The sequence below is a fragment of the Arachis hypogaea genome, chromosome 4, assembly GCF_003086295.3.
Source record: "Arachis hypogaea cultivar Tifrunner chromosome 4, arahy.Tifrunner.gnm2.J5K5, whole genome shotgun sequence".
Lineage (NCBI taxonomy): Eukaryota > Viridiplantae > Streptophyta > Magnoliopsida > Fabales > Fabaceae > Arachis > Arachis hypogaea.
Window position 1 is genome coordinate 104001023 of NC_092039.1, and position 21359 is coordinate 104022381.

The window sequence follows — 21359 nt, forward strand, 5'->3', positions numbered from 1 at the left end:
GCAGTGAGATTGTCCAAGCAATCTGCAGTGTTGTTAAGTCCATATTGTCAAATAGATTAATATGATATTGACAGTGATTAACTTCAATGTTATGTAGTCTTGGAATAGTTTGAACATAGTCTTGGATAGTTTGAACACTTCGTGTAAATTTTGTGAATATTTAATCCAGTTTTATATAGATTTTTTTGCATAAATAAACTGTTTGTGCTGTATTCAAAAGTTGTAAATTACAGGTTCAAAAAAAAATGAAGGAAAACAACACCAAACATATCGATATGCGCAATTACTTTAATAATACACCCAAATATAATCGGTACATACCCGAAATGAGTCCTCACATATTTCAATTGAAAAACCAACAAAGAGGTATGAGAAATCAGAAATTTAAATTGTTAACCTCTTTAGGATTTGATTATATATAATAAAATTAAAACAAACAAATATAAACAAAACACTAATTTCTAACATAAACAGCAGCATCTGAAAAATATAAAAAAAAAGAAAAATGTCAAACACAAGAGAATGCATAAATACACCTAAAACACTGAGCATTACACCAAAATACTGTCACTATACACCCAAAAATCTATCCCCTGCTACTGGATCCCTGAAATGATAATTTATAACATGTTCGTGATATTGGCTGGAATTTGGTTGTACCACTGATGCAGCATAAAAAAGGTTTAACTGCAAAAAATAAACTCACATATTACCAAAACTATTAACAAAAAATTAAACTTAATTACCACCTATTTAAAGAACATCACTTTTACCTCGCTTAGAGCTTTCATTTTCTTCTTCTTTGAGGTATTTGCAATCTGTTTGTCCAACTTTGAACCTAGCCTATTTTTTGGACGTCTTCTTGTTCGAACCCTTGGAGGGCTTTGAAGCTCGTTAACAGATTCCAAGCTATCATCTCTGTGAGATAACGAACATGTCCCCTTCCTTTTGACTTTCAGTTCTTCCATCTCAACCACGACATTATCGTAGGCACAGTGCAGAATGGTGGTGAGCTCCTCGGATTCTGATGTAAATTCACATATATTTTGCGAACGAAACACCAATTTGTCAAACCTCTTGCTTCTTGGTGCCAACAATTGTGCATCGTGGTTGCTCTTGATGTGTGTGTGTCTCTTCTTTACGTTCTTACTCCATCGGTCCAATATGTATTTTGGTGACACTTTGGTTACTCGTTCAAAGCTCAACACGCTTAAGGAGTGATGGCACAATATCCCTCTTGACTCGAATAATAAGCACTGGCATTTAACTTGGGCTGCTACCGAGTCGTACATAACTGCAAACTTGTTGAATGTTGAGCTAAAAACTTGTTTAACAACTTTGTATACTGAATAGCCTAGAGTAGAGTTTGTTAATCTTGTGATGCAATTCACCTTCCCTCTGAATTGTGCTTGGACTTTCCTGAACTTTGGTGAGTGTACACATGTTAAAACTGGACTTCTATGGAGAATTTTGTTGCACATGCTATGACGGTGTAAAAAGCTGCAGTATTCGATTCTCTCTCTCTTTGCTCCCTGCTTCTGAGGCAATTATCGTATTGTTTAACGAATTGGATAAGTGAGCTGTTCCGGGTATGAACTTGTTAAAAAATGCATGCATGCTCTCGCTCCTTTGTGTGCTTCTCATCCCGGCCCAGAAGTGGTGATCCAGATAAATTGGAATCCATATATGACGGCCTTCGTATAGCTCTGCAAATTACACCCAAATCGATCTATAATACACCCAAAAACATGCAATTTACACCTCTGCTACAAATTTTAAACGTCATTACCTGAAAGCCACTTGTTGTCCACAAGACCATACTTCAACATAAAATCATTCCAATTCCTATCAAATAATTCTTTGGTATGAGAGTTCCAAATAACATGGCTCATTTCTTGTTCGATTTCTATATGTCCCTTGTAGCCGTTTAATTTGCCTGAAATCTTCTTCGTGACGTGCCAGATACACCAACGGTGAATTGTTGTGGGCATACAAGCCTTGATAGCCCTTTGCATTGATCGGTGAGAATCCCTTTCGGAGCATTTCCTCCCATGCAACGAAGCCAACATTGAAATAACCATTTGAATGATTGAATATCTTCGTTTTTCATCAAAGTTCATCCAAGAAGTGTTGACTGACTGTGGTGATTCACCCCGACAAAAGAATTACAAACCAGATTATACCTGAAACAAATTACGACAAAATAAAATTAAAATCATTAAATACACCCAAATAATTACTTTATACACCCAAAAACGTCCAATATACATCTCTGCAACAGATTCATAAAACAACATTAATTCAGCATCATAAACCAGAACAGCATATTACCTGTTTGTATTATAGGTGGTGTCAAATGAAATAACATCTCCAAAATACTCACAGACAGCTCTGCTCCTTGCATCCGCCCAAAAAGCAAGCTTAATCAACTGATCGTCCTCGAGTTCGAGCTCGAAAAAGAAAATCTGATTCTTCTTTTTCATTCTTAATAAGTATTTCCCAAATTCTTTTGCATCGTCTAGTTCTGAAACATTCTTCACTTCTCTCGTGATGTAATTTCTCACGTCTTTCTCAATAAAATTTAACTCGTGGTGACCCCCGGCTGCTGCAACAAATGATTGGTAAGTTTTGCCTGGTCTGATACCGGCTTCCTCGTTATTCTCTATGGTACGACACACGGACATGCTTAGTTCCCTATACTGTTTGAGCATCTCTGCTTGATTTGGACAGCAAGAATGTGAATGATGCAACACGACTTTCGAAATGATCCAAACACCAACGTTCTTCAATATGTGTATATAAATTCTTGCAAGACAATTTAAACTAGCAGAGGGATTTGTCTTCTCGGTGGAAGATATTTTCGATTTCCATTTTCCCTCTTTGCTACATGTAATCAATTGATTCTTAATTTCGTTTTCCTTCTTATTTGTGCTCCAAACTCTTGTAGAAAAACCTGCAGCCTTCGCATAATCCTTATAGAATTTTGCAGCATCTTCAAGGGTGTTAAAAGTCATCCTAACCTTGGGAACAAACTGCTCGTCAACAACACAGAGGGGCCGCAAAATACACCCAAAAATACACTTTATTAAACACAAGCATAAACTATAGAATGCAAATACAACTATAAAACCATCATAAAAAATCAGATTCATGAATCATCATTAAACAGAAACTAAAACAATTCAATTAAAAGAATAAGACAATTCACTCTCAGTCAGATGAAAATTCATAAACTGTAAATGCACCTAAACTTTCCTAAAATACACCCAAATATTCTTGATTTACACCAGAACGTCTGATATAAAATACAGAAAATTCATCAGAACTAATACATTAGATTCAATTCAAATAAGGAACAATGAACAACAAATTTCACAGGCAAGGTTCACGCATTATTCAGCTACACACTACAAGACACACTGGAAATTGCAGCGGTTTTTTTGAGGATTTGCGGCGGTTTTTCACCGCCGCGAAACAGCATACCAGCGGTTCAGTAACCGTTGCAAGTTAGGGGGTGGAGATTTGATTTTGCGGCGGTTCGAATGAACCGCTGGCACAACCGCTGCAAAATGGGATTAGATTATTTGCGGCGGTTTAAAACCGCCGCAATTCGGCTAACGGGTTTTAAAAAAATATTGCAGCGGTTTACAAACCGCTGCAATTTTATAAGCAATTTAAAAAAAATTTATATTGCAGAGGTTTATAACCCCCACAATTTTCACATCTATATTAAAAAAAAATTGGCTTCATAAAACTACTCAATTATATTGCTTCATCATCTAGGCAAACACAAAAATAAGAGCAAACTAAAAAAAAAATTGGCTTCATAAAACTACTCAATTATATTGCTTCATCATCTAGGCAAACACAAAAATAAGAGCAAACTAAAAATGGCTAAAATATCACAAGTAAAGTAATAACAAATTTAGTAATGACCCTATTAAAGATCCAAATTAGATAATACAAAAGGAAGCGCCAAATAAAATATCATGAGCATCAACAACATTAAAAGGATCATCAAATAGATATATATATCATGATCTTGATATAAAGCACGTACTATTTGAATCCTTTGTACCTCTCCTGGATGCATGATGGTCTTCTACTTCTTGATGTATGGAGAGTGTGCCTCTTCATTAAACTGATACCAAAAGGCATTTCCAAAATGGTTAATTCAATTTCAAGCACCAAAACAAAATTGTTCAGGGATAATAAGCTCTATATCACATTCGAATAAGATTAACTCACATGTGAAATGTGCTCTGCATGAAATAATATATGATATATCACCAACATTCATAGAGCTTAGAATATAATTTTATCTGAACCATGAAATTAAATAATTATAATATATTTCTATAGAAATAACATTACAGTAAAGTAAATTATATTACAAAAATAATCACAAAAGCAAACTAAAAATTGAATAGGAAAAGATTCAGGTACTTTCAATAACTTGCACATAAAGCCAATCAAATTAGCTATGGCCCATGATCAATAGCTAATGCACTTGAAGACAAACACATACCATAGTTATGAGCCTTGCAAGCCCAACCACAAAAGTAGTGTGACTACAGCAAATTTTGTTGCTGGAACTGAAATGAATTGCAAAAAATCATTAGATATGGAAGTCTCATGCTAAAGTACTCATCATATATGTATTTTATTTTCACAAGAAAAAAATTTTAAAATAGACAAAAAACCTGCTAATTACATATTTTTCAGATCTTTAGTCAATGATCCAATCAACCATGGCAGCACACATTTAATCAATTTCAGAGGCATTATGCACAAGCTTTGATATAAAAGTTCACATTGCCTTTTGATACTAAAGTGCTTCTGTGCAAGCGGAAGAACCTATAGATGAGAGAGAATATATCATGTATTAAAAATAATTAAATAAATAAAAAGATAGTTTACTGTTGCAGCTATTTTGACTAACTTTTTTTCAATAATTCAACTATGAATTAAGAAGTACAGAATATATCATGTATTGAAAATAATTAAATAAATAAAAAGATAGCTTATTGTTGAAGATTAACACTACATACAGTCCGCATCTCACTCTAGCAATGAAGACTCACCTGAACATCTTCATTCTTGAAATGCCTCTAGATGGTTTCCATTATATGATCAGCATGTGAGCACAGCTTTGAATAAAATTCAACTTTGGAATTAGATGTTACTCCTTCACCTTGAATTCTTTCAATCAAACACCAGAAGTAATTAAATTGGCTTTCTTCTTCAGCATGCTCCTGAAAGAAAGATAGCTTTGTGTCCACTACTGAAAAAATAACTCTGTCCTCAGCAATGCTACATTTTATAGAAAAGTCAATTATTCAGTCCTTGAGAAATAAGAGAAAGAATTGACGAAAGAGGAAAGCTTTTAGAAAGTAGATAACTTAACAAACTTTCTTTTAAAATTAGTTTTGTCACTCAATATACCACAGGAAATCAGAATAACAGATTCTCCACAAGAGGATAACATTTAAGAAAGTAGCACCCTTCAATCTTTTATGAATTTCAATTTATAAATCAATATATAAAAGGGAATGAAAATACATACTCTTTTATGTATAAATGGGAACTAAAATACATCACTCTTTTATGTTGCCAATTGAGTTGAAAAAGAAATGTCCAACAAGAAATCTAAATAATGACTCTTTTAATTGAAGAAACATGTGATACTTCTACAGGACATAGACCAAAGTTAAAGCAATATAAGTGAAATATGCAAACTTCTGCAATAAATAGCAACCTTTCATTAAAAGCTGGCAGATTGGTAAAATCTCCAGACAATTGTATCTTTCTAGTCTCCACTACATCGAACTTGAGAATGATGTACACCATTTTCAACTGTGTTAGCACTACTTATACCTTCCATCCATGTGTAAATAACCTTCAATGAGCAAGAATATGATCAATTATATTATCATTACAAGTTGCAAAACAATTCAGTGACAGTGATTACTTAGTACTATAATACTGTGTTCTGTCAATAGATTTTTCGAATTAGAGACAAAGAGTGTAAATGGAAACTCATCAATTAAAACTGATCCAAAAAGTCAACCTAATTCCTAATAGATAACCCTAACATACATGAATTTTATAGAGAATCTACTCAAATTTTAAAACCAAATCTGAATCTCAAAAAAAGCAAATTCATCTCTCAATAGTTTGTTAAAAACATCTTCCAAGATTAAACTAGATAGCAAAAAAAAAGATGAAATAAATGATAAATCAATTAAATAGAAAATAAAATAATAAGAAACTTCCCTGAGATTAATGTCGGCATCGTTGGAGAGAAATTGAAGCCGGATCTCAACGAGGAGGCAGAGTAGTTGAGAACGGATGTCGAATAAAGAGAGATAACACGAATCGAGTGGAGATCTCTGTTGCATATGCAACGCGAAGCTTGATGCTAATCTCTGACGATAATAAAGGACAAACAATTATTACTCGAAAACCAATTAACGAACTTGAAACACCAAAAACCTGAAAAATTAGTGCAGAAGAAAATCCCAATTTCAAACCAATAGCCATAAAATTAACTCAGAATCCAATATCCATTAGAATTAACTCAGAATCCATACAATTATGTCAGAAGTCAAAATCTATACAACAACAATTATACAAATTAGAAAAACGCAACTGAAGAAGTAGGAATGAGTGCTTACAGGAGAACAGAAGACGGGCGAGCAGCAACTATGAACCGACGATGACGAGGATAGGTCCGAGCTTGATGATGAGGATAGGTCCGGGCTTGACGACGAGGGCAGAGACGGCAATGCGACCAACAGCTCTGAAACGACCTTCTGGCGACGCAAGGAAATGAGCATACCTTCGATGGCGAGAGCTGCGAAAGGCGAGGGCTTCACCGGCTGGACGGCTATAGGAATTAGGGCTGAGAGTTAGGGCTAGTGGGGAGTGTATGATGATGGAGAAGAGGGATTGGAGCGCGGTGTGTGTTTTCTAAAGAGGAGTAGTGTATAAAGCGTTAGTGTTTTAATAATAATAATAATAATGAATTAATGATAATAATATATACCCAAAGTGATTGATGTGCAGCTATTTAAACTGAACCGCTGTTATCCTGAGCAGCTTTGCAGCGGCGGCCAAACCGCGTTCATAACTGCCGCAAGTCCTTCGTTTTTGCAACGATTTTAAAAATGGCTGCTAATTTTTCGCTGCTATTATCCGTCCATCTTGTAGTGACACAATCATAAACTATTTACTGGATTCAAATTCAAATTCAATTATTAACTAGAATTAAACCACACCTTAGGAACTTCATTGGATTCAAATTTCAAATCCACTTCACTCTAGTTCAGCAAACAATCTGAAGTTAAATAATCCATTTTCTTCAAAACGATTTTAGAGCTTGATTTTAGAAACAATGGAAAAGGAGAAAAACGAAGAAAGAGAAACAGAGAGAGAAATTTACATAAACGACGACAAAAAAGACAGAGAGAAACACACGAAAGAGATCGAATAGAGAAGGCAAGAAAACCCAGAAGAAGGAAACGAAATCCTTTTGAAGAAGGAAGTAAAATATTCACGCGTTGATTGATTGAAAAATCTATTAAGAAAGCGCATGAAACATACGTGCCATTTAGCCTAGCCGTGACTTTAATTTATTTTTCTTTGGTGCTTTACACCTTTGAGCCTAGCCGTGACTTTAAATGTTTTGCCTCAAACTTTACTTGACACAGAAACACCACAAGCACTTAACTGGGGAACTCTCTTTGAGTTCTGATTTTTCTTTTAATTACTCCCAGACAGTGGTGCTCAAAGCCTTTGGCATACTCTGTTAAACGTACTTGGTCTCAACTCTAAGTATTCTGTCTCAAGGATTACTTGACACAATCACACCACAAGCATATGACTAGGGAAACAACTCTTTGAGATTTTAATCATGTCCGACCTCCCTAGTCATTGATGCTCAGAGCCTTGGACCTTGCTTTTATTATTATTTATTTATTTATATAATGATTTTGTTCTTTTACTGTTTCTTTTGCTTCAAGGATTAAATTTTTGTTTATTTCAGAGAAGTCATAATAATTCTCTAAATTCATGTTCCTTATACATCAACATCCCTTGATTCAAATACAAGTATGTACTGTTCATATCATTCATTCAAAATTACAATTAATACCACCACATTTATGTAAATCAGACTATTCTTAAAATTAACTCAATTTCTCATGCAATACATCACTTCTTTTTCTTTTCTTTTTAGATTCAAGTTCAGTGAGTGGTATATGAAACATCTTTTCAGCATTAAAGCAATTAAAAGAAAACTAATCCTAGGATTCTAACTAATAAAAGATCATGCAATAGACAAAGTAAAATAGCAGAAAACTGGAACATAACATAGAAAAAGAGGGGAGGAATAAAAATGAAAGGAACTCAACCACCTTAGTTATCCTAGCTGTCGCTTTATTCTTCAGGTTGTGCTCCTCAGTGAAGATGATTCACCTCCCTTTTGTGCCAGAAAACCAATAAGCGCAGCGTCAATACCAAACTTAAAGGTTTGCTTGTCCTCAAGCAAAGAAGAACTGAAAATAGAAGAGACAAATATTATGAGGAAAAAAAATAAAAGGAAAAAAGAATAAGAGAGAATTAGGATTGAGAGAGAGAGAGAACGAAAACTGGGCGACGCAAGCGACGCGGACGCGTGCAGCACGCGTACACGTGGGTCGCGAATGTTCTTAATGAAGCGTTAGCGTCAGGCACGCGTCCGCGTGCCCTGGTTTTTGTGCAATTTGCGCGAAGCCAGCCGCGCGCCCGCGCGACTCTCTGTTCACATGGCTTGGGAGCCAATTATTCATACGACGCGTTCGCGTCATGCACGCGCTCGCGTGGATGGCCATATGTGTGACTGACGCGAATGCGTCAGTCACGCTTCCGCGTGATCTAATTTGTGCTTTTAGCACACTTCCTGCCCCAAGCCATCACAACTCTCTGCCCAAACACTCTTTTACGTCGAATTGGCAGGTCACGCGTTCGCGTCGGTGACGCGCCCACGTGACTGGCGAAAATCACAAACAACACGAACGCGTGGGGTACGTGAACGCGTGGGATTTTTGTGCGAAAGGCTCCATTCCTGCGCCACTCTCGCGCAACTCTCTGTCAGATATCATTTTTGACGCACAAATAAGTGACGCGTCCGCGTCAGTGACGCTATCGCGTCGTGTGCCTTCTCTCGCTTTTTTTTTTTGAAATATTGAAGTATTCAGTTCCTGGAATAATATAGCTGCATGATCAGAAAATTAGTAAAAACTCAAATAAAATAAATAAGAAAACTACTACTATGAAAAATAGCTAAGGATATGAAGTTATCGGGTTGCCTCCCGATAAGTGCTTCTTTAACGTCATTAGCTTGACGGTCAGTTCTGCTAGTTCAGCAGATGAGTGAACCTCTGGTGATCAATCTCGCCTCCAAGATAGTGCTTCAGCCTCTGGCCATTCACTGTAAATTTTCTGTCAGAATTCTCTTCTTGTATTTCCACATGACCATATGGTGAAGCTCTGGTAATCACAAACGGTCTTGACCATCGGGATTTCAGCTTCCCGGGAAAGAATTTGAGCCTTGAATTATATAAAAGTACTCTTTGTTCTGGCTTAAAGACTCTGATGGCAATCTTTTTGTCATGCAGTAGCTTGGTTCTTTTCTTGTAGAGCTTGGCATTCTTATAGGCTGAATATCTGAATTCATCAAGCTCATTCAACTGAAGCATTCGCTTGATTCCTGCAGCTTCTGAATCAAGATTCAGATACCTGATTGCCCAGTAAGCTTTATGCTCCAGCTCAACTAGCAAGTGACAGGCTTTGCCATAGACCAACTGATAAGGGGACATGCCAATGGGAGTCTTGTACGCTGTCCAGTATGCCCAGAGAGCATCATCAAGCTTCCTAGACCAGTCTTTTCTGAAAATACTAACAGTCTTCTCTAGAATCCTCTTAAGTTTCCTGTTGGAAACTTTAACCTATCCACTTGTCTGAGGATGATAGGGGGTTGCCACTTTATGACGGACTCCATATCTCTGCAGAAGAGAGTCCAACTGTCTGTTGCAGAAATGGCTTCCTCCATCACTAATAAGTGTCCTTGGAACACCAAACCGGCTAAAAATATATCTCTGAAGAAAGCTCATTACCACTTTAGCATCATTGGTGGGCAAAGCCACAGCTTTCACCCATTTGGACACATAGTCGACTGCCACTAGAATATAGTTGTTTGAATGTGAGGGTGGAAAAGGTCCCATGAAATCAATACCCCACACATCAAACAACTCAACCTCAAGAATTTCCTGCTGTGGCATTTCATGGTTGGCGGGGAGATTTGCAGCTTTTTCACATTTGCCACAGTGCTTCACAAATGCCCTTGAGTCCCTGAAAAGAGTTGGCCAGAAAAACCCGCTCTGAAGGACTTTTGTAGCTGTCCTTTCACCACCAAAGTGGCCTCCATAATCAGACCCATGACAGTGCCAAAGAATCTGCTGCTTTTCCTCATCCGGGACACATCTCCGGATTATTCCATCTGAGCACCTTTTAAAAAGGTATGGTTCTTCCCAAATGTAGTACTTTGTATCAGTTAGTAGCTTCTTCACCTGTTGCCTACTGTACTCCCTTGGGATAAAATTCATGGCCTTATAATTTGCAATGTCTGCAAACCATGGTGCCTGCTGAATGAGGAATAATTGCTCATCTGGAAACATCTCAGTCACAGCTGTGGGTGGTTGTACTCTTGCTTCCGGCTCAATTCTGGAGAGATGGTCAGCTACTTGATAATCTGACCCTTTTCTGTCTTTTATCTCAATATCAAACTCCTGAAGGAGCAACACCCATCTGATTAATCTTAGTTTAGAATCCAGTTTGGTTAGAAAGTACTTCAAAGTAGCATGATCAGTATAAATAATAACCTTAGAACCAAGTAAATAGGACCTAAACTTATCAACAGCGTACACAACAGCTAATAATTCCTTTTCTGTAGTTGTGTAATTCTTTTGGGCATCGTTTAACACACGACTGTCATAGTAAATGACATGTACAAGCTTACCATGCCTCTGTCCTAAAACAGCTCCTATAGCAAAATCACTAGCATCACATATTAATTCAAATGGTAGATCCCAGTCAGGGGGAGCTATAATGGGGCAGAGGTAAGGTTAGCTTTCAGAGTTTGAAAAGCATGCAGACAATTAGAATCAAAGACAAAAGGGACATCAGCAACCAAAAGGTTGCTTAGAGGTTTTGCAATTTTAGAAAAATCCTTTATAAATCTTCTATAAAATCCTGCATGACCCAAGAAACTCTTGATTGCCTTAACATTAGTTGGTGGTGGTAATTTTTCAATTACCTCTACTTTTGCTCTATCAACCTCAATTCCTTTACTTGAAATCCGGTGTCCAAGAACAATACCTTCTGTAACCATAAAATGGAATTTTTTCCAATTTAAAACAAGGTTTGATTCTTGACACCCTTTCAAGACAAGAGATAAATGTTTAAGGCAGGATTCAAAAGAATTACCAAAAACAGAAATGTCATCCATAAATATCTCAATAAACTTTTCAACCATATTACAAAAAATTGAAAGCATACACCTCTGAAAAGTTGCTGGAGCATTGCAAAGTCCAAAAGGCATTCTTCTATAGGCAAATACTCCAAAGGGGCATGTAAATGCTGTCTTCTCCTGATCTTAAGGGTCCACTACAATTTGATTATATCCAGAATATCCATCTAGAAAACAATAAAATGCATGACCAGCTAACCTCTCAAGCATCTGATCAATGAAAGGCAGGGGAAATGATCTTTTCTTGTAGCAGTGTTGAGCCTCCTGTAGTCTATACAAATTCTCCATCCTGTGACTGTTCTTGTGGGGATAAGCTCATTCTTTTCGTTCTTGATCACTGTCATCCCTCCTTTCTTGGGAACTACCTGCACAGGACTTACCCAAGGACTGTCAGAAATGGGATAAATAATTTCTACTTCTCATTGTTTCATTACCTCTTTTTGGACCACCTCTTTCATGGTTGGATTGAGTCTCCTTTGTGGTTGCACAACTGGTTTAGCATCATCTTCAAGGAGGATCTTGTGCATACACTTGGTTGGACTAATCCCTTTTAAGTCACTAATGGTCCACCCAAGAGCTGTTTTATGGCTCTTGAGCACTAAAATAAGCGCCTCTTCCTCTGCAGGCTTCAGGGAAGAGCTAATAATCACTGGATATGAGTCATTCTCACCCAAGAATACATATTTCAGGGAAGGGGGTAGGGATTTGAGCTCGAGCTTGGGGACTTCCTCCTCTACTTTAGGCGTGTGGACCATAGCCTTCTGGGGTGGTGAATTATCAATTTCAACTAATTCATACTCAGATATAGGATCCAGAATGTCATCAAGTACCTCAGCTTTCAGTACCTCTTGAACAAATGGTTCAATAACATCTATTTTCATACACCCTTCAGAATCATTAGGGTGCTTGAGAGCTTCAAAAACATGAAGGACCACCTGTTCTTCATTGACTCTCAGGGTTAATTCACCATTTTGTACATCAATCAGAGCTCTACATGTAGCTAAAAAGGGTCTACCAAGTATGATAGAGGATTTTACTTCCTCTTCCATGTCTAATACAACAAAATCAATAAGAAAGATGAATGGTCCTACTTTAACAAGTAAATCCTCAATAACACCCACAGGTAATTTAATAGAAAATTCAGCAAGTTGAAGAGAAATACGAGTGGGTTTTACTTCCTCAATTTGAAGCTATTTCATCACTGAAAGTGGCATGAGATTGATGATGGCTCCAAGGTCACATAAAGCTCTCTGAATGGTGACATCTCCAATGGTGCAAGGAATGACAAAGCTCCCTGGGTCTGGCATCTTCTCAGGAAGGTTGTGTTGAATAATGGCACTGCATTCCTTGGTTAATACCACTGTTTCTTGTTCTTTCCAGTTCCTCTTGTTGGTCAACAATTCTTTCATAAATTTAGCATAGAGAGGCATTTGCTCCAGAGCCTCTGCAAAGGGAATGTTGATCTGTAGCTTCTTGAAGACATCTAAAAATTTAGAGAATTGCTTTTCTTTCGAAGCCTTCTGAAGCCTCTGAGGGTATGGCATTTTCGGCTTATATTCAGGAGCCTTTGGCAAGGTAGGATAAGTGTCAAGAGAATCAGGGAAAGGATTGTCTGCACGCTTAGGAGGTGTGTGCTCGACTTCTTCCTTCTTCTCCTCTATGGCTTCTTTTTCAACTAATTCTTCATTGGCCTTGGTCTCAGAACCAGTTACTTACCACCTGGAAATGTGCTTGCAGACCTCTCAGGTAATTGCTTGCTTATTTGGCCCATTTGCATTTCTAAGTTTCTAATGGAGGCTCTGGTTTCCTGCACGAAACTCATCATCATCTCCCAATTAGAATCTTCCTTGGATTTAGAGTTTGCCTGATGAGGTGGTTGTTGCTGTTGAGCCTGAAATTGGCGGTTATTGTAATTATTCTATTGGAAGCCGCCCTGAGAATTATTGTTAAAATTCTGAGGTCTCTGAGATTGGTCTCTCCACCCAAAATTTGGGTGATTCCTCCATCCTTGATTGTAGGTCTTAGAATAGGGATCATTGTTGGGATTTCTAGTAGCACTCCCCATGTAATTGACATGTTTAGAAGAAGCTTGAGCATAATCATAGTTATCATTCTGCACAAAATTACCTGTCATGTCATAAGAGGCTTCTTGAGGGGGATTTTGGGTGTTGATAGCTGAGACTTGCATGCCACCCATCTGTTGAGTAAGAAAATTTATTTGCTGAGACATAAGCATGTTCTAAGCAAGAATAGCATTAAGAGTTTCCACTTCCATGACACCCTTCTTCTGAGGAGCCTCAGAGTTCACAGGATTCTTGTTAGAGGAGTATAAATATTGGTTGCTAGCAACCAATTCAATAAGCTCAATAGTCTCCTCCGGTGTCTTCTTCTTGTGCAATGAACCTCCTGCAGAATTATCTAAGCACATTTTGGACATTTCACCCAAGCCTTCATAAAATATGTCTATTTGTGTCCATTTGGAGAACATGTCTGGAGGGCATTGCCTAGTCAGTAGCTTGTATCTCTCCCAAGCTTCATATAGAGTCTCACCATCCTTCTGTCTGAAGGGATGAACCTCCATCCTAAGCTTAGTCAGCTTCTTTGGTGGGAAAAATTTTGTGAGAAACTTAGTAACCACCTTGTTCCAAGTATCCAAACTGTCCTTGGGTTGAGAATCTAGCCATAGTTTTGCTCCATCCCTCAGAGCAAACGGGAAGAGCATTAGTTTGTACACATTTGGGTTCACTCCATTTGTCTTCACAGTATCACAAATCTACTGAAAACTTGAAATGAATTGATTTGGGTCTTCGTGGGGAAGACCATGATACTGGTAGTTTTGTTGCACCAGGGTGACCAGTTGAGGCTTCAACTCAAAGTTGTTCGCAGTAATAGGAGGCACCACAATGCTCTTTCCATACAGATCTGCAGTAGGAGTAGAGAAAGAGCCAAGTACTCTCCTTTGTTCATTCCCATTCGGGTTTGCCGCATTGGTATTATCATTATTAGTCGGATCCATAGTGGATTCTGCAGCCTTGTATAGTCTTGCTTGTTGTAAACGCCGCCTGAAAGTCCTTTCAGGTTCAGGATCAAATTCTAAGAGATGTTCTTTGTCTCTGTTCCTGCGCATAAACAAACAGAAAACAAGAAAGATTGGGAATCTCTACGTCAGAGTGTAGAGAATTTCCAGTGAGGTAACTCTGTGTAAAGAGATAAAAATATTGAATAAAATAAATAGAAAAATAATAAATAGTCAACACCAAACTTAATTTCAGAAATTAAGAAAAATATTGGTCCTATTTTTTTATTAAAAATTTTTTTTAAAGGTTAAAAATAGAAATAAAACTAATAAAATATTAAAAAAAATAACGGAAAGAAACAGAATGAAAATAAAAGAAAAGGAAAATAAAAAGGAAAATAAAAAAATGGACGCAGGTTTTAAAAACAAAATTCAAACGTTAAATGAAGTAAAAAAAATTAAAACGGGGGATACGGGTGCTAACGAAAGACAAGGAAATTTTTTTTTTGAAAAATATTAAACAATTTTTAATTAAATTAAAATTAAAACGCCTAATCTAAACAATCAAACAACTAATAGTTATTAATCACAGTCAATCCCCGGCAACGGCACCAAAAACTTGATGCGGTATTTATAACCCACACTTACTAACCGGCAAGTACACCGGGTCGTACCAAGTAATACCTTACATGAGTAAGGGTCGATCCCACGAGGATTGATGGATTAAGCAACAGTTATAGAGTGATAAGCTTAATTAGGCAAGCTGAAATTGGTTTTGAGATGTTCAAAAAGTTTAAGTGTAAATTCAGAATATCAAAGACAGGCAGATTAATAAGTTGGGAATAAAATATTAGAGAAAACAGTTAAGGTTTCAGAGTTATCTATTTTTTCCAGATTTATTTTCTTACTAACTATTTTAATCATGCAAGATTTAATTTCATGGCAAACTATATATGACTAGATCCTAATTCCTTAGACCTTCCTAGTCTCCTCTAAAATTCATTAATTACCAATTCCTTGGTCAATTAATTCCAATTAGAGGGTGATGATCAATTTCTAGTTTATATGCGAAAAGAATTCTAATTATCCAAAAATAAGGGGATTATATGTCACGTATCCCGTTAAATACAAACAATTAAAATTCAGTATAATATGTTTTCAAGCTGTTGTTCAAGTAAAGAGCTTTTCCAAGTTTTACAAGAAATCAATTAGAACATGGGTCATACTTCCGTTCCACTCATATTTCATAAAATGAAGAACGAAAACAATTATTGAAATATAAATCAAGACATGAATTAAATTAGAAAGATCAAACGAATAAATCCATACAAATAGCCAGAGCTCCTAACCTTAACAATGAAGGATTAGTTGCTCATGGTTCAGAGAAGAAAAATAAGGGTTCTGGTAACAATCTGGTATCTGCCTAAATGTACAGAGTTCCTATTTATTACTAATCCTAATAGGTTTAAAATCTAAAATTAAAAATAATATCTTTTCCTAAAAGATAAGATTTGAATTTAAATTCGAATTAATTAACAGATCTTCAGTTGATGGGTGGGGACCACTTGATTTGTCCATTCTGCAGCTTCTAATCTGTGTTTTCTGGGCTGGAAACTGGGTCAAAAATAGTCCAGAAATCGAAACCAGCGTTTTCTGTATTATTGCAGATCGCGCATGTGACGCCTCCGCGTCGTCCACGCGCTCGCATCATTTGTGCGGATTCTAGTTCACGCGTTCGCGTCATTGCAATTTCTCCATTCCGCGCGGTCGTGTGAGCCATGCGTCCGCGTCGGTCTTCGCTGTTCATCCCTTTGGTTTCTTCTTTTTCTCTACAGAAACTTCATCAAATCCATCCGAATGCTACCTAAAATGAATAAAATTGCACAAAACTCAAAATAGCATCCATAGTGGCTAAAATATAATTAATTCTAAATTAAACTCAACAATTTAGATGTAAATTCACTTGGAAAAGATGGATAAGATGCTCACGCATCAACTAACCATCAAAAGGATTGGCTAGGAACAAGCCAATAATTCAATACAACAGGCAGTAGCACAAAGGTAAAATATAAGCAACAAAAAGTAACCAACAAGTCCACACTGTTTAACCAGAACCTTAACACAAACATGAAACAAAATAAACCAACATGCATGGTATAAAACTATGACAATTTGATGCTAAGTGTTGTCATTTTCCTAAATCAATCCCCATTTTCTTGGAGGCAACTTTGCCATTAACTTCAGTTTTCTGGGAGAAACATGAGGTCCTCCAGTAAAACTGACAGAGTAGTGCCCAGTGGGTTGGCTTGAAGCTGTGGTAAGGGATGGCTGAGATGTTGGAAGAGTTGTGGTGTTTGGCTGTGATGAGGACGTAGAAGGTGCTGAGATTTTTAAGCTTGCAATCTTCTTGGGTGGTGGATCATGTTGGGCTGAAGATGTGGGCTTCGTGGTCCCCTTGGGCCTGCCTTGATAAACCCCATTTGTGGGGTTTATCTTGTGCATGATTTAGGGGATTTTATAACCTTTTACCCACATTTATCCAATGAAATAGTATGGTTTTATAACTTCTCCTTTAATTGTGCTTAAGAGTGAAAACATGCTTTTTAGGTCTTAAAATAGCTAAATTTAATTCACCTTGATTCCATTAGATATCTTGATATATTTGTTAAGTGATTTCAGATTTAGGAGGCAAGGATTGGATCAAGGGAATGAAGGACAAGCATGTTGAAATGGAGAACTCATGAAGAAATGTAGGAATCGCAAAAGCTATCAAGCCGACCTCTTCGCACTTAATCGACCATAACTTGAGCTACATAGATCCAAATGATGCGGTTTCATTTGCGTTGGAAAGATAACATCCAAGGCTTTGAAATGATATAAGATTTGCCATAGTTTCATCGCGCATAGGAGCACGCACAAGCACGGTATGCGGACGCGCCGATGGTGGCACATGATCCACTTAATGCAACTCATGGCCAGTGATTTTAGAAGCCTTGTGGGCCCAATTCAACTCATTTCTGATGCTATTTAAGCCAAATATTGAAGGGGAATTGAGATAACTTTACACACTAGTTACCATTAGTTTAGTTTAGTTTAGTTTTGGAGGGAAAGTTAGTTTCTAGAGAGAGAAGCTCTCTCTTCTCTCTAGAATTAGGATTAGGTTTAGTTCTTAGATATAGGTTTTCATTTATGCTTTCTTCTACTTCTTCTTCTCAATTTCTTGTTGTTGCAATCATCATTCTCTATTCTTTTGTTGTAATTTCCTTTATATTATTCTTATACTTTGTTGTAGATCTACTCTTGTCTCTTCTACTTTCTTCCAATTCCATTTGAGGTAATTCATAATAATTGTGTTCCTTTTGATTGTTGTTGTTGATTTCTTACATTTAATTGTTGTTAGATTCTACTCTTGTTATCAATTTACTATGCTTTTCCTTTGTGCCTTCCAAGTGTTTGATGAAATGCTTGGTTGGATTTTAGTATAGATTTTATTCTTCTTGGCCTAGGTAGAGTAATTAGTGACACTTGAGTTATCTAATTCCTTTGTTGATTGATAATTAGAAGTTGCTAATTGATTTGGATACCACTAAAGCTAGTCTTTCCCTTGGGAGTTGGCTAGAACTTGTGGAATCAAGTTAATTCCTCCACTTGACTTTCCTCTATGGTTAGAGGTTAACTAAGTGGTAACAATGAACAATTTGTAGTCACAATTGAGGAGGATAACTGGGATAGGACTTCTAATTCTCATAACCTTTCCAAGAGCTTTCATAGTTGTTAGTTTATTTTCATTGCCATTTACATTTCATGCCTCTTATAAAAACCCCAAACATAACTCATAACCAATAACGAGGCACTTTATTGCAATTCCTAGGGAGAACGACCCGAGGTTTAAATACTTCGGTTTATAGATTTTAGGGGTTTGTTTTAGTGACAAACAAATTTTTGTATGAAAGGATTATTGTTGGTTTAGAAACTATACTTGCAACGAGACTTCAATTGTGAAATTCTAGATCACACAAAAATCCAATCATCATGCCTATAGGCCTTTTTGGCTGTGCTACAGTGTTAGACTATGCTGAAGTTATTGGTTGTGTTGCTGAAGCAACTTTTCTCTTGATAGTGAGCTTAGGAGTGGGCTGTGTAGATGCAGTTTTCTTTCCTCCCTTAGCAGCTAGAGGCTGTGAGTTGTTGCTTTCCCTGGATTGCATGCCTTTGCTTAGTTTCTTGGAATTTTGGGCCTATGAAACAGTTGCAGTCAATAGAGATGAACATAAGGTTTAATGAGAAATCTCAGACAAGCAATGTAAAAAATTAATCAACATACCTCGTTCTCAATAGGTTTAGGGCATCTGCTTTTATTATGTCCAACAACACCACATATAGGGCACCTTTGTTTCTCTTCCTTCCTGGACATGTGAGTGCGGCTGCTCTGTTCTTCATCTCTAGCAGCTGATTTCCTTTCTCTGACTGGCCTGTGACTAGGCCTTCTGTATAGGGGAGGCATTACATCAGGATGTGGTGTAATCTCTCATAGATCAGGTCCATTTAATGGGTGTATTACTGCCTCGTAGCACCTCAAGAATGCTTCTTTCTTGTAGCAGTCAGCCACATAAGGTTCCAACCCAAGCCCTTTAAACTTGATGCAACTAATTGCATGGACACAAGGTATTCCATTCAACTGCCACCTTCTACATGAGCACTCAGAGGATCCTAAGTCAACAGTAAACTTATCTAACCCATTCACAACCTCATATTTCTGAGCTGCAGACCAATATGGCGGCCATTCTCTAGCAGATCTAGACCTCCTCTCCAACTTGATTCTAATCCTAGGTAAGATTGTCCCTGCATAGTTCTGAGCCAAATCCCTATTCTCTGCCCACCAAGTCATCAGTTTAACCCTGATCTCCTCTAACATTATAACTATAGGTTTCTCTCTAGCATCAACTATGGCAACATTAAAGCTCTCAAATATATTGTTAACAGTGTATCTACTTTAGAATTATAGGTAAATCTAGATCTAGACCAATACCTAGGAGGGATAGCAATTAGGTACCTATAGGTTTCTTGATTCACAGCTTTCAGTTTGGCCATGTTCCTCTCCCAGTCCCTCCAGTGAGTCGCCTTAGCACACCTCCACATTAGTTGCTTCAATTGTAACCCTGGAAACCTTTTCCTGAAATTAATGTATAGGTGCCTCACACAGAATTGATTCTCCACACCTGGTATAACATCATCGTATGCTGGCAACAAACCCTGCAAGTAGAAAATGGAGGAGCACACAGTTAGTGATACTTGAGATGCAGTAATTCATAATGTCAATGTACATAAGTCAAATGTGGTAACAGTTGCTTACTTTTTGCTGGTCAGACATGAAAGTAGTTCTTCCTATCTTCTCAACACCAATGTTAGATGCAAGATGATTTAGGAACCAAGTCCATGAGTCCTTGTTGTCGGTCTCTACAACCGCATATGCAACGGGCAGCATTTGGTCGTTTCGATCCCAATCAATGGCAGTGAGCAGTTGTCCACCCTGGGGTGTCTTCAAAAAATAGCCTTCTAGACCAATGAAGCTCCTACAATGGTTGAAGCTCTGCTTGCATGCTTCCAAGCAGATATAGATCCTTTGAAAGATACAGTAGCTGGTCATGGATGAGGCTTCTGCTGCGTTATCAAGGTCAGGGCACCTTTGCACTTGTATGCGAACGGAGGACCCTGAATTTGCCCACATCAGCTCATGTGCATAATCATATATCCTCTTATACTGCTCTCGGAAGGTTCCCTGGATTTCATTCAGTGCAATCTGCTTGGTCCTCGTTGCCATTGATTTGGTGACAGTCAAGTTGCACTTTTTTTGAGCCTTTGACACTAACTCCCTAATATTCACCTTCGAATTTGATTCGACCTTTTTCTTGAATGCATTGCCTAGCCATCTCGAGTGCAAAATCCCCACCCTGTGTGCTTGTGTACATGTGTGAGTCAAATTCATGCTGCGAAGCTGCCAAGTATCCTATTCTTTCATTTTCGCAGCATATAGCAAAAACGGACACTCGCCAGTACAAACTGCCCTAACCCTCTGCAGATCACATTTTCTAAATGTGACCCTAGCGGTCTGCACGGCATATGCAGTCACAGTGTTCTTGAACTCTTCCCTGGATACATACACTGTGCCCACTTTCCACTTGTATTGGATCATGTCTTTTTTATGCTTGTGAACTGGATAACTCTGTCCCTGGTGGTCTGAATCTGACACAGCACCTCCAACCTCGTGGTCATTCTCTAATTCATCACTCCTTGCTCCATCCTCATCTTCAAAGTTATCAGTTGCGACCCCCTTCTTTTTCACTGCCCTAATTTTTTCATTCACCATATTAACATCTTGAAATCCACTAACAGCAGAATCAAGCTCATCTTCACTGTTGGTAAAGTGTAAATCATCTTCGGTCTCCTCCTCTTCCTCAGATGGTTTATACTCTGAATCAATGCTGTCACTGTCACTATAGTTACCCATATCAGCTTCTAGATTAACATCATCACCAGCTTGTTCTCCTCCATACACAACCAGCTGTTGTCCCTCATCATCCATCCTATGATCTCCCCCAACATCAATGTAGCCAAAAGCAGGAAATACGTCTTCCTCCTCAACTTTGTGCACTACATACAACTCAACATAATCTCTTAACCCAGCTATTTTGCACATAGCAATGGAATCTGCATCAGATTTAAACAACTTTAAATTTTCTTCCAAGTCTTCATGTGTAGGATCCTTGAACCACA

At 37.6% G+C, this 21359-nt stretch overlaps 2 protein-coding genes and 1 non-coding gene across 30 annotated transcripts; 1 reads left to right on the forward strand and 2 right to left on the reverse strand.

Moving 5' to 3' along the window:
• Positions 1 to 383: 383 nt before the first annotated feature.
• LOC112797114 (protein FAR1-RELATED SEQUENCE 4-like) lies at positions 384 to 7207 on the reverse strand. Of its 28 annotated transcripts, none has more exons than XM_072235802.1 (11): positions 6678 to 7207; positions 5759 to 6428; positions 5085 to 5313; positions 4715 to 4857; positions 4529 to 4595; positions 4249 to 4322; positions 4079 to 4141; positions 2332 to 3032; positions 1790 to 2183; positions 774 to 1706; positions 384 to 687 (listed from the first exon to the last, which is right to left on the reverse strand). In XM_072235802.1, the coding sequence occupies exons 7-9, from the start codon at positions 4091 to 4093 to the stop codon at positions 2117 to 2119; spliced, it is 783 nt and encodes a 260-aa protein (XP_072091903.1). In that variant the 5' UTR covers positions 4094 to 4141; positions 4249 to 4322; positions 4529 to 4595; positions 4715 to 4857; positions 5085 to 5313; positions 5759 to 6428; positions 6678 to 7207; the 3' UTR covers positions 384 to 687; positions 774 to 1706; positions 1790 to 2116. The 28 variants fall into 28 exon arrangements, with proteins under 28 accessions (XP_072091903.1, XP_072091889.1, XP_072091902.1 ...); XM_072235788.1 differs by having other exon boundaries at positions 4061 to 4141; XM_072235801.1 differs by having other exon boundaries at positions 4704 to 4857.
• Positions 7208 to 14052: 6845 nt separating this feature from the next.
• LOC112798690 (small nucleolar RNA R71) lies at positions 14053 to 14159 on the forward strand. The gene has a single exon (XR_003200289.1). It is a non-coding gene; the product is annotated as a small nucleolar RNA R71 (small nucleolar RNA).
• Positions 14160 to 18655: 4496 nt separating this feature from the next.
• On the reverse strand, positions 18656 to 20406 carry LOC112795110 (uncharacterized). The gene is made up of 5 exons (XM_025837066.1): positions 19939 to 20406; positions 19615 to 19838; positions 19160 to 19573; positions 18910 to 19072; positions 18656 to 18823 (listed from the first exon to the last, which is right to left on the reverse strand). Exons 1-5 carry the CDS (start codon positions 20404 to 20406, stop codon positions 18656 to 18658), a joined length of 1437 nt encoding a protein of 478 aa, XP_025692851.1.
• Between the last annotated feature and the right edge of the window lie 953 nt (positions 20407 to 21359).